Below are 18,250 nucleotides of genomic sequence, written 5' to 3'. Positions count from 1 at the left end.
AACTTATTATTTAGAAAAAGAAACTTACTGAATTATACAATTCTGGCTGCTTATTTTCTCCCAAAATTTTGTTTTGAAAAATTTTCAACTTACAGAAATTTGTAAGCATAGTACTAAACACCCATATACCCTTTTTCAGTATTAACCTTTTATTGATATTTGCCTCAATGTGTCTTTTCTCTCTCCCCTCTCCTCTCCCTTCCTCTGTTCCTCCCTACTCACCTCTCACCCATACATATGTGCATACACACACACACACACACACATACACACACACACACACATACTCTCTCTACATATATACACACACACATACACACACACATACACATACTTTTTTACTAAGAAGGTTAGCTACAGACATTACTCTTCAGTCATAAATACTTCAGTTCCATCACCCAAGAACAAGGACATTACCATAAATAACTACAATATAATCATCAAATGTAGGGAATTTTATATTAATACTCTACAGTATTCCCCTCTTATCTCTAGGGGATACCATACCTAGATACATCTGGAGGATGCCTGAAATCACAGATAGCTATGAATTAGGTACAGAAAGAGATGAAAACAATAACTAAAACTAAAATAAAACAATTATAGCAATATAATATGATAAAATTTATTGAAAAATATTTAATATTTTTGGATAACCATAGACCTTGAATAACGAAACAATGGAAGGCCAGCCCACAGAAAAGAAAGGAATACCATGTCTAATATCTGATATGGAGTCCATATTTAAAATTACCCAGTTGCCCCAGTAATGTTTTCCCATGGCTTTTTTCCCTATCCAGGATCCAACCAAAGGAGTACTTACTTCCAAACAAGTAAACATTAGCATTTAATTACTATATCTCTTTGATATCTTTTAATCTAGAACAGTTTCCTAGCATTTTGATACTCTTTCTTGATAATTTCATTAAGTTTTGAAGAATACAGTTCAGTTATTTTGTAGGATATGTCTCAATCTGGATTTGTCAGGTTATATGTTTGGCAGGAGTATTACCTGTGTAATGTTGAGTCCTTGTTTTAATTTAGGATCTTTAAGATAGAGAGCATCCTTTAAATGATTAGGAGAGATACAAGTTGGGAATATAGATTTTATTACTTACTGACCAGGGAGGGAGTAAATGGCATGCTCAGAAACCACACACAGAGACCAGAGAGCTCAAGGAGACCCATGGGCCAACACCTGTATTGGGATCCAGGGCATTATACAAACAGGTTTCACATAAGGAATTTTAAGGGGTAGATTTAAAGCAAGCGGATATGAATTTCAGGATGTCACACTATGGCTCAGAAGTGATCATTGAGTATATCTGCACAGTCTATAAAGGGTGTGAGGATCAACAGGGCCAGTCAAAGAGGTTGTATCTAGCTGTACTGTAGGAATGAGGTCACCAGAAGGAAGTTGTATAAGGCAGATATCTGAATCAATCCTACTGAGGAACTGGAGGAGGTGCAGAACTGGAAACTATCAAGGATGACTGAGCCTTCCCTGTGGTATGAGGGAGTTATTAAACTTATATTCAACATAGATGCTGAAGCAACCTAAAATTATAAAAAAAAATTACTATAGTCCTTCTCAGGGCATTGTATCAGGAGGCACATTTGTTACCTTATTAGTGATGTTAATCTTGATCACTTGGATACAGGGGTGTCTGCCAATTTTCTCCATCTGTTTTCCCCAACAGTCTTTGACCAAATGATTAGCTTTCATTGATTCTTCCATGAATTATTACTAATAGAGTTATAAAGGGCATTTCTGTTTCTATCACTCTTTGTACATTCATAGTTAACATTGCTATCTATAAAAGGGAGCTTGTCTTCCCCTGTATTTTATAATTTAGTATCAGCATAGATTCATAGATTCTTGTTTTATTTCAATATGTCATGATCCATTCCTGTCATTGTTTATTTCAATGTTCTCATTATCCAAGGTCTGGGCATTAGTAGCCCCTTCAAACTGGATTCTTTAGAAAATTATTACTACTCACTTTTCTCTTGAGTTTTGTAATTGGCTTTATAAGTAGGGGAAGATATAACTTATATGCTATTATAATGTATAAAATTTTCAAATACCATCTTTCATGTTCAAAATGGTCATTAAGGGCTAGTTTTTAAATGACATGATGGGTTCATTGTGATTTATCTTCATTCTCTCCTGGCATCTCTAAGTAGCCAATGCAAATTTTTACCAAACATCTGACATAGTTATCAAAATAACATATGGCAGTGGCAGAGAACAAAATTGATGTACTAGTGAATTGTGAACCCATAATTGTAGACTTTATTAACAGAGACCTCTGACCATTGAAGCTGAACATTATGCCTAGGAGTGCTGAGAAATTTCACTTTTATAAAATTTATGCTAAAGATGAATTTCAGTAATCCCCCAACAAAACATGCTAGGTATTCTTTTATCACTAAGATTTTGTGGTGTTTAAAAGGATCTCCCCTGATTTCCTGTTTTGTATCTACCCTCTGATTGTCAGGATTCAAACAGGTAAATTGTCAGAATTTTTGACAACATCCAGCCGCACACACTTGAGCTTCATGGACCCTGGACCGGAGGGTAAGCTGTACAGTGAAGATTATGATGACACCTATGATGAGCTCGAATCTGGCAACTGGATGGATGGCTATGATTCAATCAGTAATGGTAAGGAGGCTTCATAAAGCACTGGCTGCCTGGATAAGAATACAAAATATTGTTCAGCATTGTCCTTAATAATTCATGCTGCCAGCAATCTCACAGTGTACCAACCTCACTCCTCTTTAATACACCTAGATTTCTACTTTTGTTTGGCTTCACTTTTTATCCCTTTACTTACCTTTGGTTTCTGGTCTAATATCTCTGCGGTGTTTGTGGAGTATGGAGTTGAACTCTCCCTTACTAAGGTTAGGGAAGATTTCTCTACTGGGCATTCAAAGTGGCTGTGATTTTGAAATGGGAAGAAGCAGTGGTGAGTAAGAGATATTTAATCAAGTTCATAGTAAAAAATACATATACATTACTGCCTTTTGACGTTAAAATATAAAATATAAAATTTAATTTAGAATACTTTTTATATAACATGGGAGGGCTATATCAGAATATTTGGGGAGACATATATAGTTCAAAAAAGCCTGTTTAAAATGCCTATTGCTTTCATATTACAAACTAGACAAATAATACACAAGAAAACCAAAATATAACTGGCTACTAGGATATAGTGAGAAAGTTTTGTGATAGCGCACATTAAAAATGACTGAGAGGACTGGGGATATAGCTCAGTTGGTAGAATGCATGCCTCACATGCACAAGGCCCTGGATTCAATCCCCAGCACCACACACACACACACACACACACACACACACACATACACACACACACAAAGACTAAGAAATTCTGACCTGCACTGTTAAAACACTGACTTATGCAGAACAAGCATTACATTGTTTGAATCTTAAAGAAAGAAGGACCCTTTTATTGTCTGGGTATTTGACTGTTAGCCTGAATCTGTTTTTTAAATTTTTTATTCATACATTATAGTTGTACATATTAATGGGATTTGTTGTTACATATGCATACATGTACACAATATAATTTGACCAATATCATTCCCCAGTATTCTGCACCTCCCTCCCCACCTCGTATCCCCTGGTCCCTTCCCTTTATTGATCTCCCTTTGATTTTTAGAAGATCCATCCCCACCTTTCTTTTCCTTTCTCCTCTGTAGCTTCCACATATGAGAAAAATATATGACCCTTAACTTTCTGAGACTGACTTATTTCACTTAACAGTGGTCTCTAGTTCCACGCATTTTCCTGCAAATGACAATTTCGTTTTTTTTTATGGCTGAATAAAATGCATTGTGTATATATGTCACATTTTCTTTATCCGTTCATCTGTGAACAGACACCTAGGCTGGTTCTACAGTTTGGTTATTATGAAATATGCTGCTATAAACATGGGTATGTATGCATCACTGTAGTATGATGACTTTATTTATTTAGAATAAATACTAAGGAGCTGGGTCTTATGGTGGGTCCATGCCTCATCTTTTGAGGAACCTCCATACTGATTTCCATAGTGGTTGTACTAATTTACAATCCTATTAACAGTATAGAAATGTTCCTTTTTCTCCTCGTCCCCACCAGCTTTTATTATTGTTTATATTCTTCATGACTGCCACCTTTTTATTTTTTATATTGAGATAAGGTCTCACTTAGTTGCTCAGGCTGGTCTTAAATTTGCTGTCCTTCTGCCTCAGCCTCCCAAGTAGCTGGGATTACAGACATGCACCACCACACCTGCCTTAAAATACATCTTTTCTAATGATTTGCACCACTGCATTTGTTCTTACAGCATTCTGAGTCACTTTCCCACCTTTGGGTGTGCTCGTCAGTGGTCTCACAGTGGCTATGTTCATTGCTTAGGTACAAAGGTTTTCTTCATATTTTTGTAATCCTCAACTCAAGTCTCTTGATTGTATTCAAAGTTAAAGTCTTTGTCATCAGGATGTTCCATTCTTATAGCTCTGTTAGTTCCCATTAGTCACATCTGTAGAGATTACTGAAGATCATCCAAAACCAGATGATGTGTGACTGACTTAGCTGACTTCTCTACTGATCCAGACAGTGTGCTTCTTCAACTATAAACAGTGTGAATATTTATGTAAAGCCTGAAATATTAAGCATCCCCAGAGTATATTTATATTTTTATTCCCAATATCTGTATTTCATTAACTAATGTTATAGAAGTTGTATGGTGGAGGAGGATCCCCAAAGGATAAGGACCATATCTACTTCACCAAAACATAGCACCTAGTACACTGCCTGTACCTAGTAGCCAATATATAATGACAAATAAATATATGAGGTAACTAAAAGGCCACCATAGTCCCATAGTCCTTTCTTCATCAATACCATATGGAGTTTTTTTTTTTTAGTAGTAGTAATTGTAACTGTTGTTTTTAGATTCTGTTTACCACCAGACTCAATGTTTAGTGGAAGTTTTTTGTCCTTCCCTGACCCTTCCTCACAAAAGTCTCCTGCTAGTGGGACTTGAAAGGCCTTGTTCTGCTCCTCCTCCACCACCTCTGCCACCATCCCATCACACACATACCTACACAAATTATGAAATGCTTGTTCCACCTATCCTAGAATAAGTTCATACTGCTTTAGGAAACCTTATCATTGTCCCAGGAAAGTTGAAGAAGAGGTGGGTTCTGGTTGATAACTATCGTCTCTAAATCTTAAATCAATGAGGTTGTATAATGATCACAAGCTTCCCTCACCTCTGTGATCGAAAAAATCAGCCTATTTCCGGTGCTGTGTTATGAGTACAGGAGCCCATCATTCTGATTGCTGGGGTAGACTTTGAAGTATCTAAAATGTTAATTCTTTTCTCTCTCCCTCCTCCCACTAACCCTGCAGCTCGCTGTGGTGATGAAGTTGCTCGTTATTTAGATCACCTTTTGGCGCACACTGCTCCCCATCCTAAACTAGCCCCTTCCTCACAGAGGGGAGGGCTAGATCGGTTCCGAGCTGCTGTGCAAACAACCTGCGACTTAATGTCCTTGGTGACCAAGGCCAAGGAACTCCATGTACAGAGTGAGTAATGCTATGACTCACTAGAGTCAGGCATAGGATGACATAAAGCCCAGGATGGGGGCGGGATATTGATTACACATAAGCAGGAACTTTGTTTTGTTCACTGCTTTATCCCCAGCATCTTGGACAGCACCTGGAACATATCAGACACTCAAATATTTGTACAGCAATGAATCGAATACAGTTTTGCTGTGGATAATGCTATATAGTTTGATTTAATCAGGAACATGATAAGGAGAGGCAGAACAAACGACTTGGAGCATACTCAGTTCTAACATCAAAGAAAAATGATGGTAAGAAGGAAAAATTTAGAGAATTTCCTCCTTTGGAAGTATTTGTTTATAGATAAAGCATTGCGAGACTATTACAGGATAGTCATGCAATGGAAAGGGAGATAGTCTTAAGCAAGTTACAACTGGCCAGTTGTAATTTTGACAGTCAGTCATTCCAACCATGTAGATCTGTATTTGTCAATATGGTATTCTTTTTTCACTGCATACTCCATCCCATGACCCCTGTCCTCCTTCAGTAATGTTTACAGTGGGGGATGTCTTCTACCACACATTATTAGGAGTTGCCTTGGTTCCCAAAAGGTATTCATTGCCTCTATGTAGTAGCCACATACGAAGGGAGAGAAGGGCTCCTTGGCCACACCTAGAAAACCAAAATGTTAACACTATTTAGAGAATATGATTGAGATGCATGCTCTTACTGTCTAAAACTTTATTGACCATTACTAACCAAAGATATTAAATATGAACTCTAGGTAATCATTTAACATTTATAAAGGAGAAAAGCTTAGCATGCCCTTTGGGTATGCTCCCTGGAGAAAGGGCTTAAGCAAAGAGATGAAGTTTATTGTCATATTTCTCGATTGTGAATCAAGAAATTTGAGCTTAATTTTCAGCTCTGCTATTTACTTGCTTGAGCAGTTATTTGAACTCTGTATCTCTCCAAATAAGTAAAATGGTGAAAATGACAAGAGAGTCTCTCTTGAGTGGTTTTGGGTAAGTATTTCATCAATGAACTATAAGTAAGAAATCTTTAAGAATATCTCAAAGTTGGTCAGCCACTAGATTGTTTTGATTCCCTAGATAGGTTCATCCAATCACCTCTTCTCAGGGAAATCTAACCACTAGCCATCAAGCATTTTCTTAGGAATGTCCAGAAAATATAAAATGTAACTGAACCTTTTCTGTTACTTGTGGTATTCTACCAAAGTTTCAGTGTTAGCACCATCATGGTATTGATTACACTAGTAAATTTAATATCTTACTTGATGGTATAATTCTAGAAAGTCAAATCAAAATGTATTATTGATCAATTGTATACTCTTTAAATTACCTAATATTCATCTTTCTCTTCTTTGGTATTATCAAGGAAGAAGAAGGTTGCCATTCTTGTTTTCTAAAGAACTGACTCATACATGACCTCATTGCTGAGGTCAATGGCACATTTTTATTGGTATCTTTATTATCTATCTTTTCTAATAAGTGTCAACCTTTTGCAGATGTTCACATGTATCTTCCTACAAAGTTATTTCAACCTTCCCGGCCTTCATTCAACTTACTCGACTCGCCTCAGTCCCCACAAGATGAGCAGGTAAATGTGCAAGTGGGATTCTTCTATTTGTGTTTGCAAAAATGCCATCTTTATAGAAGATTATAGAACTAACCATTATGGTTCCTGTTAGTAAATGATGGTAGGTAAAATGCAATCCTGGTGAAGATACATGTACTTTTCAGTTCAGTCTTAAAGTGGGCAAGTTTCCCTAAGTAGGTTTCAAGAAAACTACTTTGCTGTATCATGTATCTTGATGATTTTATTGTTTTTTGCTTTGCTTTTCATCAACATTTAGAAAATTCTTATGGAAAATGTTTAAAGATAGAAAGATGACTCATTCTAGGTTATCATTTAAGTGGAACACTTGTGACTTAATTTCTTTCAACATTTTTCAAACTGAAGGTTCCCTCTGTTCGTGTAGAAATGCATCTTCCTAGAGACCAGTCTGGGGAGGTGGATTTTGAAGCACTGGTTTCACAGTTAAAGGAGACAACAAGCTTACAGGAACAAGCTGATATTCTCTACATGTTGTACACTATGAAGTAAGTGATGGATATTATCAGCATACTTTAATGTTCATATAGAGAGGAAGGATTGCATAGTATGTAGTTAGCTTTCTATTGCTGTAACAAATATCTGAGACAATCAACTTATTAAAAGAAAAGGTTTATTTTGGCTTACAGTTTTGGAGGTTTCAGTCCCTGATTTCTTGGCCCTATTTCTTTTGGGTCTGTGGTGAGGCAGCATATCATGGCAGATACATGTGGCAAAGACATTCACCTCATTGACAGGATGCAAAAGAGAGAGAGAGAGAGAGAGAGAGAGCATGCACCTTCAAGGGCATGCCCCCAGTGACCTAAGATCTCCCACAAGGCCTCACTTCTTCAAGGTGAGACCATCTCCCAATAGTGCCATGGGCTGGGGACAAAACCTTTAACACATGGACCTTTGGGGCAATATATCAGATACAAATTATAGCATATAGAAAATGAGCAAAGCTTTTGAGTTTCACTTATCTGGTTTTGAATATAGTTTAGCTGTCTATTCATTATATGACTTTAAAGCCTCAATTATCCTCATTTACAAAACTTGGATTATACATACCTCATAGAATTATTATAAATATCTATAAAGTCCCTAATGCCTGGCACATAGTCAGTGATCAATAACTGACAAGTATTCTATCAGTATTATGGTTCTTATTAAGCATCCATTATTTGGTAAAACCTACGGATATATTCTTAACACAAAAGAAAGAAGAATATAGAGACTTACAGGAAAGAGAAACTAATATTTTTGAATGTTTTCTTATGTGTCAGGTACCCACTAGGTACTTTGTATCTTATACTCAATTTGTCTAAATTGATCTCCTCTTTCCTGCCTACCCCTACACAAAAATACCTGCTCTTCCTCCTCTTTTCATGTGGTGGTGACTAGAATATGAAGAGGCAGCATTTAAGACCCCTTCTAAATTTGGAAAAAGGGGCTGTGGATGTAGCTTGGTGGTTTACTTGCCTAGCATGTGCAAGACCCTAGGTTTGATCCCTAGCACTGCAAAAATGAAAAAAGAGCAACAACTAGATACCATGTGCCTCCTGATGTTACAAAAGTACAAAGCATCACCTTTTGAAGTTGCTCCTTTTCATGTTAAGATTAATAAGATCTTGTTAGCCTGTCGTACCATTATACAGTTCCTCATTAGCTTCTAATGATTTTAGTAACCATCGGTGGTGACTGCCCAGATCTTTCATTAGAAATTGCCAAATCCTGGCCTCCTAATTCTACACAATGATCTATTTAATATGCTCATCTTACCAAATCCCTTCCCTATTTAAAATTTTTTGCTTCACTTAAGCAGGGGGAAAGTTCAAGAGCCTTAATATGACATATAAGAACCTCTGTGATAGAATTCCTGCCTGCTTTGTAGATTTTGCTTTCACCATTCTGTGTCCTATAAGTGGTATTCCAGCAACACCAAACTGCTGGTAGTTTTTCATCAACACTATGTTGTCTCATTTCTGTGCCTTTGCTCATGTTTCTGTCTTTGCAAGGACTCTTTTCTTTCTCTTTAGGCTTACTTATACTCAGCTCTTCTCATATCGTCCAAGGAGTCAACTTGAAACTTTTCACTTTCCAAACCCCTGCTCCTTAAACATTCCTCTGTAATGCACTATGCACAACTAGTACTTTATTGCCATATTATCTCTGTGTGTGTGTGTGTGTGTGTGTATGTGTGTGTGTGTATGTATCAACCCCATTAGACTAAGTTCTTCAAAGACATTGATTGTTTTATTTTAGTCTGAAAACATAACCTAGTACTTGCCTTATAACATTTTTTCTGTATAGGTTGATCAAACAAATTAACTTCTTAATTTAATCCTTATACTTTTTCTATGAGATGATTGGTATCTACATTTATTGCAGATAGGGAGACCATCTCAGAGAGGTTGATCAACTTGCTGAAGGTCACACAGTTACGGGAAGAGATGAGATGAAAATCCTTGTTCTTTGACTCCAAAGCTCATACAGTTTTCATCAAACTATACTATTTTTTTTTGTTTATTTAGTTCTGGGGATTGAACTCAGGGCCTTGTGCTTGTGAGTCAACAAACTATACTATTTAATGAGCAAGTGAAAACACACAGGTCTTTGGTTAGCTGAAAAACCCTTGAACACCAAAGTAAAACTCTTACATACTCAATGTTTAAAAAATAACATTCTGGATGTGGTGACACATGCCTGTAATTCTAGCAACTTGGGAGACTGAGGCAGGAGGATAGCAAGTTCAAAGACAGCCTCAGCAACTTATTGAGGCCCTAAGAAACTTAATGAGACTCTGTTTCAAAATAAAAAAAATAAAAAGGACTGGGGATGTAGCTCAGTGGTAAAGCATCCCTGGATTAAAATCCTAGTACCAAAACAAATAAATAAGTAACTCAAAGAAGCTAGGCATGGTGGCACATACCTGTTGTCCCAGCTACTCAGGAGGCAGAGGTGGAAGGACCATGTGAGTGCCTGAGTTCGAAGCCAGTCTGGGCAACACAGAAAGACATCATATCAAAAAATCATTAAAAAATTAAAATAATCCAAACAGATTATTAGCTACATGCAGACTGAGTTTTTGTATACTCTTTGGAACCCCACCTCAGACTTGTTAGTAATAACTAAACCCTGGGCTGTGAATATGCCAAACCACTGCTACCCTTCAGTATTCACTAATCTAGACATCCCACATAGTGCAGCAAAGGGACATCACCTAGACATTTAACCCTTACCCCAGCTTCTCTTCTCCCTCTGACAGTTCCCTTGCTCTTCTCCTTTTTTGAATGACAGAACCTGGGCCATGATCTTCTGGATGATCTCCTGCTTTGAGGGACTTCCCTTCTTATGCAACCTGCCAAAGTGCCACCCAGTAAAGCTCATTGTGTGTTACTGATTTTTAAAGGCCTGGATCTTATTTTGGAATTTTTGTTTCCTTCTTTTTATCTTTTGTGGTATGGTACTTTATTCAGTTGTGTCATATACTTACTATGTACCAACACTTGCTAAATGCAGGGGAATAGAAAGAGAAAGTGAAAGAAGGGAAGGGATAAGGACAGAATAATTCTAACTTGAATAGAAATTGAAGATTCAGAGGGATAATTGAGATGGGCATACAAAAGTTCATGCACAAAAACTTTTGCTCACACCAGTTGAAATGATCCATGGTTTACCACCCTCTTCTGCTCCTACATTGCATCCTAACTTCACCATGACTTCTGAGTAAACCCTGCAATCTCCCTGAAACTAATATTCTAGATAATATCAAATCACTTGAATAGGGGCTGTGGGCATAGCTTAGTGGTAGAGCACCTGCTTCAGATGCACAAGGCACTGGGTTCATTCCAGCAGCACATGTATACACATGCACACACAAAACACTTGAATAGATTGTGTATAATTATGCTATGTGGCTATGGGATATACTTGGATCTCTATCCAGTATCCCTGTGTAGATAAAAGTAGAATGACAGATGCAGTTTTCTAGCATATTGACAAATATTCCGTCTGTGAATCGTCTGTTTATAAGCTTGTTTTATCCTATAGTGGGTTATTTTAATTTTTCTTATTATATCACTCTTTTGTTATATATGTTTCAGGTAGTTTTCCAAGGAATTTGCCTTTTTTATTGTAAACAAATGGGGTACATCTTGTTTCTCTGTTTGTACATGAAGGAATTTGCCTTTTAACTTGTTTATATTCCTCTCTCTACACAAAAGTTTAGCTTTTATGTAATCAAATCTTTTTTGGGAGGGCGGGTACTGAGGATTGAACCAGGAGCATTCAACTACTGAGCTACATTCCCAGCCCTATTTCATATTTTATTTAGAGACAGGATCTCATTGAGCTGCTTTAGGACCTAATTTGCTGAGGCTGGCTTTGAACTCTCAATCCTCCTGAGCCACTGAGATTATAGGTGTGCTTCACCACACCTGACTATAGTCAAATCTTTTGATCTTTTTATTTTTCTCTTTACTTTATGGCACTGGAGATTGAGCCCAGCACCTTGCACATGCTAGGCAAGTGTTCTGTCATTGAGCTATACCCCCGACCTGATATTTTCCTTTTTTGACTTCAGGATTCCTTGCCATGCATAGGGAATCTTCTTCCCTTCCAGAATTAAAAAAAAAAAAACAACTTTAAATACTTTTAATAATTTTTTAAATTTTTTAATGTTTTAGGTCTTTAACCTACCTGGAATTTATTTTTATGTATGTCTTCCTACTCAACATGTCTAAAATCATATTCACTGTCTTTACCAGAACATGCTGCTTATCTTTCTTCACTCTGTTTGTGATGCCATCATTCTTTCAAATCACCCAGAAATTGTATCATCTTCAACTCCTCCATTTCCCCTGCCTCTCCCCACATCACTAACTCCCATAGGGAATTATTGGCCAAATCTACATCTTCTAAGGTCTTTCAACCTAATTTATCTATTATTGCTATCCACTCGCAATGTGAATGCTCTCACCAAAGTGGACCACATACACCCAAAGCACAACCTCTACATGTCTACCTTCATATCTTGATTCATGTTTTTTCCTCTGCCTAGAATATTGTCCTTTGCCATTCCCCATCTCTTTTTGTTGCAATTCTCTCTTACCCATCAAGGTCTAGTTCATCTGTCACCTCCACGAAGCTTTCTCTGATCTCTAATAATAAAGAGATCAGAGATTAATAATAATCTTTCCTGGTTCTGAGCTCTTGTAGCACTTTTTGAGACTTTAAAAAATTAATTTGGATAATTTCAGACTTAGAGAAAAATTGTAAAGAAAGCACAAAAAATTTCTGGATATCCTTCACCCAGATTCCTCTGATGTTTCCACTGAGCTTTAATATCTCTCTCTTCACTCTCTCTATTTCTCTCTTATATCACCACCACCACCATCATCTATACTCAATCCAACACACACACACACACACACACACACATATATTATTTTTTGAACCATTCGAGAGTGATAGACATGATCCCCATTTACTTTAAATTATTCAGTGTATATTTCCTAAAAACTTGGAACTCTCTTACATAAGCACAGCATAATCACCAAAATCAGAAAATTAACTTTAAGACAATACTAGTATCTAGCTGCAGACCCTATTAAGATTTGTCAGCCCAATAATGTATTATTTTAATAATAATACATTATTATTTTAATAATAATGATTATAATAATTGATTATAATATATAATGATTATAATATAATGATTGTAATAATGATTTTGTAAAAGAAAATATAAAATCATGTATTTCATTTAGTTCTTTATATCTTGAATCTCCATTGATCTCAAATGACTTGTGTTTCATTTTTCATGTTGACATTTTTTAAAAATACAGACCATTTGTTTTGCAGGATTTCACACAGTCTTTCTTTCTATGGTGTTTCCTCATGAGTTATTCAGGTTATGAATTTTTTCAAGAATACCACTGAAGTGATGCCATGTTTTCTGTGTGTCATGTCGGGAGGCACATACTCCAATTCCTAGTAGTGTTGACTTTGATCACTTGGTTTGATCATTCGATTAAGATATTAGCTTCCAGATTCTTCGACTGTAAAGTTATCATCTTACCTTTTGAAATAAAAATTAATCTTGTAGAGCTATACCTTGGGACTATGTAAATGTACTATTATTTTTCAAACTCACTGGTTTTACAGCCCTTGATGACTTCCTGTAGTACTTATTTCATGTTTTTTACAAAATTTGACATATTGAATGGGCAATTCATTCTCGTGGTCAAATTTTTTTAAATACAAAAGAAAATATAGTGAATGAGCAAATGGCCTTTTCCCACCTCTGTTTCTCTATACCCAGTTCCCCACCTCACAGGCAACCAGAAAATTCGTGTGTGCATGCATCCTCCCAGGGATATTTTATGCATATGTATGTAAATGCTGACTGTATTTTATCCCTATTTTACCAAAATTTAGCATAGTATATACACTGCTCTATACAGTGTTTTTTTTTTTTCACTGAAACTTTATATCTTAAAGTCATGATGCAGTTTGCTCGTTCCTATGTCTGGGAATTGATACTGACTATTTGGCTGTTGGATAGAACCTCATTACCTATAGGTGGAATAACAGCAAATAACCTCCCTATGTGTGTCTCTATTTCCTGACCACATGATGATTGGGTTCTAAGAGTAAGTGTCCCAAGGTAAGACTAGGTAGAAGCTGTATTACTTTTTATGACAGCCTCAGAATCATGTGGTATTACTTTTGCCTTAGTCAAAAGCATGCCTGGTTTCAAGTGAGGGGAACGCAGACCCCACCTCCTTTATTTTTTAATTCATTCATTCATTTGCAGTACTAGGTATTGTACCTAGGTCCTCTCACATACTAGGCAAGTTCTCTACTAACTGAGCTACATCCCCAGCCCTTTTATATTTTTCATTTTGAGATGATCTTCCTAAGTTGCTGAGGATGGCTTTGAACTTGTGATTCTCCTGCTTCAGCATCCCGAGTTGCTGGAGTTACAGGTGTAGGCCACCATGCCTGACTAGATCTACTTTATATTTTCTTAATAGTTGTGTTGCATTCTTATCTCACTGTACTGTAATTTATTTAACAAGTCTTTTACTGATAGACATTTGTGTATTTTCCAGTCATTTACCATCACAATGTTTATAGTGAGTAACCTTTTATCATACATCATTTCACATGTATGGAAGGAATTTGTCATCCAGATGAAGCAGAAATTGGACTGGTATATCAAAGAATATAGGTATTTTTAAGTGTATAATTTCTTTTGATGGCTTTTTGTATATTCTCGGTTTCATATATATATATATATATATATATATATATATATATATATCTTTCACCATCCATTTTAGAGCATTTTCATTATCCTAAAAAGAATCTCCACTTCTTTTATCCATCAACTTTACAGAAAACCCTCCAGAGCAATAATCCCAATTTTTATGCCTACCAGGAACATATTGAGAGTACCTGTTTTCCTAAAGCTTTAACCAATGCAGTGTTAAAAATTTGGGGATTTTTGACAGCTTGATATGTTAAAAATATTATCTTGGTACAATGTTAATTTTAATTTATCTTATTATGGGTGAGATAGAGCAAGCTTTACTATATTTAATACCTGCCAGTATTTGTTTTGCCACATTTTCTTTTGTTGTTTCTTATTTTTTGATCTATTTATGAGAGGTCTATATGTATATAGAGATAATTAGCCTATGAAGTGCAAATATTTTCCCATTTTGTAATTTGTCCTATACTTTGCATACAGTGGTTTTAGAGATAAGAGTTTTTTTTTGTTTTATGTGTACAAATGTAATAGCTTTTTTTATGGCTTCAAACATGTGTTCCATACTTAAAAATTCCTTTTCCCTCCAAGTTATAAATGAATTCTCCCATATTTGTCTAGTTTCTTCAAATTTAGATACTTGATACATTTGGAATTGTGTTATATACAGTCTGAAATAAAGGTCCAGCTTTTTTTCAAGATGGTTACATGATTGTCTTAACGTCATTTAATAAATAATCTACCTTTATCACATGTTAAATACCCAATTTCAGAGAACTTTATATGTCTTTTATGACACTTCATATTTGATTGTGCTACAGTAATTTTGCACCAATAATGTATACGTATCCTTTAAAAAAAACACACATCCTTCTTATTTCTTCATTTGTTCCTGAGGTACAATCATACTTTCTGAATTTTCAGTAGTTATATTAAATCTGTCTTTAGTTTCAGCCCTGTTGAAGCATGTGAAGAGGGTAAATAATGTATTTTGTCAAAGCATAAATGAAACTAAGAAATTATTGTCTAGATATTTGCCTTTTGGGGTGACTGTTAGTCATAGTTTTACAAAGGTTTCTTGTTTTAAATATCATTAGTTTCCTAATGCAGGAGGCTTATCAAAAATAGGTATATCCACGTGGGGGTTGTGACTCGGTGGTAGAGTGCTTGCCTAGCATATGTGAGGCATTGGATTCAATCCTTAGCACCACAGAACAAATAAAATAAGGGCATTCTGTCCATCTACAACTACAAAAAAGAATTTTTAAAAATAGGTGTATTTGTTAAAACACTGAAAGATAAGATTTTTGTTGATGCTTTACTTTTAATTAACATACTTCTTTCTTTAAAATTCCAGAGGACCTGACTGGGATACTGAATTGTATGAAGAGGGGGGTGCTACAGTCAGAGAGCTTCTTACTGAACTATATGGCAAAGTTGGAGAAATTCGTCATTGGGGCCTGATTCGATACATCTCTGGGATCCTAAGGAAGAAAGTGGAAGCACTCGATGAGGTACTATAAATTCTTGAATTTATAACATGTCTAAATGGGTATGCTTTTTTCCTTTATTTCTTGGTTCTTTTTAGTTATATGTAATATTAGGATTCATTTTGACTCAATTTTAAAAGCATGGAATGTAATTTACTTTAATTCAGTCACAATTACTTCCCTTTCCTTCCCCTCCTTCCTCTCCTTGTTCCCATCCCTCTACTCTACTGATATTTCTGCTATTTACTTACAGTTTTTTAAAGTTATTGTCTTATGGATGTACATGATGGTGAGATTCACTGTGGTATATTCATATATGTATGAAGGAAAGTTAGGTCAGATTTATTCCATTGTTGTTCCCTTATCCCATCCCTCCTCCTTCCCCCTCAATCCCCTTCGTCTACTCCACTGATCTTTCCTTTATTTTGATGAAATCCCCCCACACTTTTCTTTTCTTTTCCTTATATTGTACTAGTTTCTGCACATCAGAGAAAACATTCAACCTTTGACTTTCTGGATCTGACTTATATCACTGATCATGATAGTGTCCAGTTCCACCCATTTACTGGCAAATGGGAATGCTTTTTAAAAGTTAGTTTCAGGGATGGGGGTGTAGATCAGTGGTAGAGTGCTTGCCTAGCATACATAAGGCCTCAGATTCCATCCCCAGCACTGAAAACAATAAATAAATTTGGATTCCTTAATTGTTTTAAGGCAACCACAGCCTCTAATCATTTCATATGTTGTTTTTCACATGTACATTTTCTGATATTCACTTATGTTTCTGGTAGTGACAAATGTACATTACTGAACCATAATAACTGTAGACTTCAGAGGTATTATAAACTATTAGAATTCTAGATCCTAATAATGAATCTGCACCAAACTAAAAGTACCAACCTCCAAGGAGTTTGAAAAACCTCTTTGTTCCTTCCTAGAAATCCTTCTTTTCTGATCTTCATGGTATTTCCTGAGGAAGAGAGTTTAGTGTTATTAGGTTAATGGGGAGCAAAGTTTCTAGGCTAAGAAGAGAAAAGTTTGTGGAAATCTGAGGTTTTGTGGAAAGGATAATGTGATACTATCTCTTCTTAGGCCTGCACAGATCTTCTCTCCTACCAGAAACATTTGACAGTGGGACTCCCTCCAGAACCTCGAGAAAAGACCATCTCTTCGTGAGTGTGGCATTTGCTTGGGTTTGATAAGGCTTCTCTGAGACTTTAAGGAACCTGAATGAACTTACACAATTTTCTTGCCTTAATCTGTCCATGGATGACAACATCCTACAGACACATGTCTATCAGAGACATTCACCAGGAAAATGTTGGGAATAGGACATGGGCAAATTAAAGAGAAAAACTAACAGCAAATAGTGTTCAAACTTTTTTTTCTTATTGGCATTTCCTAATCCTCCCTTCAAAGAAAGCACAACAAAACATGCAGGGCACTGGAAATTGGTACCCATAAAGAGTCAACCATCCTCTGAAGAGAGGAAGTGAAAAAAGGTGTCTGGCTAGACTACAGGGCTGATGATGCAAATCCATGCTGCTTAATAAGTGATGAAAGTAGTAGAACTCAGGGTCAGAGGGGAAAAATGGGAACTTTCAAAGCAGAGTCAAGAACAGTGTCATCAAACTGCCACTGTCTCAGTTCTGCCACAACCTCCAATTGGCAGCAGTACCCTCAGATAGGCTGGGACTGGAGGGGGTGGGAAGTAGGGTGATAGGCAAGGGTGGAACATTTTAATTCTTACAAACACAAGTTTTCCTTTGCCAATAGCCATGCCAGTAAATCTCATCTGCACTAAATCTGTCTAATTTCATGTTCTTCCAGTGCCAATATAAAAATCTCCAAGCAGGTTGTATTCCAAGAAATATTTTTAGAATGTTTCTAACTTCATTCATTACTGATCTGTAAATCCATTTTTCTATGAGGGATTAATTTAAAACAGGGTATTTCTCCTGCCTGCCAGTTCTATTTCAGTAGCCAGTATAGTAAAAAGTTCATTTTGTAAACAAAACATGCTCTAGCTATAGAGCTTAATCAGGAGTAAATGAGAGATAAGTGATCAAGGATGATTTTGCTGATGTCTGCGTTCCACCTCCTTTCTGGTCCATGTCCATGATTTCTGTTGCCTGTAATATCCAGTTCAAACTCCTGATGAAAACCTGGAGAGACATGTCCTAGGACCACACATCAGATCCCATCCGTAAAGTCCCAGTTATGCTTTAGGAAAATCATCCTAACCTTGAGTGTTAATTTGTTTAGGCAGCTATAGCACAATGC

At 36.3% G+C, this 18,250-nt stretch overlaps 1 protein-coding gene across 3 annotated transcripts in view; it reads left to right on the top strand.

The window, feature by feature from the left end:
- Positions 1-18,250, top strand: part of Phka1 (phosphorylase kinase regulatory subunit alpha 1) — a 108,491-nt gene that overhangs the window by 62,418 nt on the left and 27,823 nt on the right. For 2 of the 3 annotated variants that reach the window (XM_047535519.1, XM_047535516.1), the window contains exons 18-23: positions 2,502-2,668; positions 5,429-5,605; positions 7,116-7,207; positions 7,571-7,710; positions 15,835-15,991; positions 17,060-17,139. In XM_047535519.1, the coding sequence (XP_047391475.1) occupies positions 2,502-2,668; positions 5,429-5,605; positions 7,116-7,207; positions 7,571-7,710; positions 15,835-15,991; positions 17,060-17,139 (813 nt within the window). The remainder of the gene's footprint in view (positions 1-2,501; positions 2,669-5,428; positions 5,606-7,115; positions 7,208-7,570; positions 7,711-15,834; positions 15,992-17,059; positions 17,140-18,250) is intronic. The other variant, XM_047535520.1, reaches the window with a different exon arrangement.

The sequence above is a fragment of the Sciurus carolinensis genome, chromosome X (assembly GCF_902686445.1).
Source record: "Sciurus carolinensis chromosome X, mSciCar1.2, whole genome shotgun sequence".
Classification (NCBI taxonomy): domain Eukaryota; kingdom Metazoa; phylum Chordata; class Mammalia; order Rodentia; family Sciuridae; genus Sciurus; species Sciurus carolinensis.
Note: the sequence above shows the minus strand (reverse complement) of the source record. Positions and strands in the feature narration are given on the sequence as shown.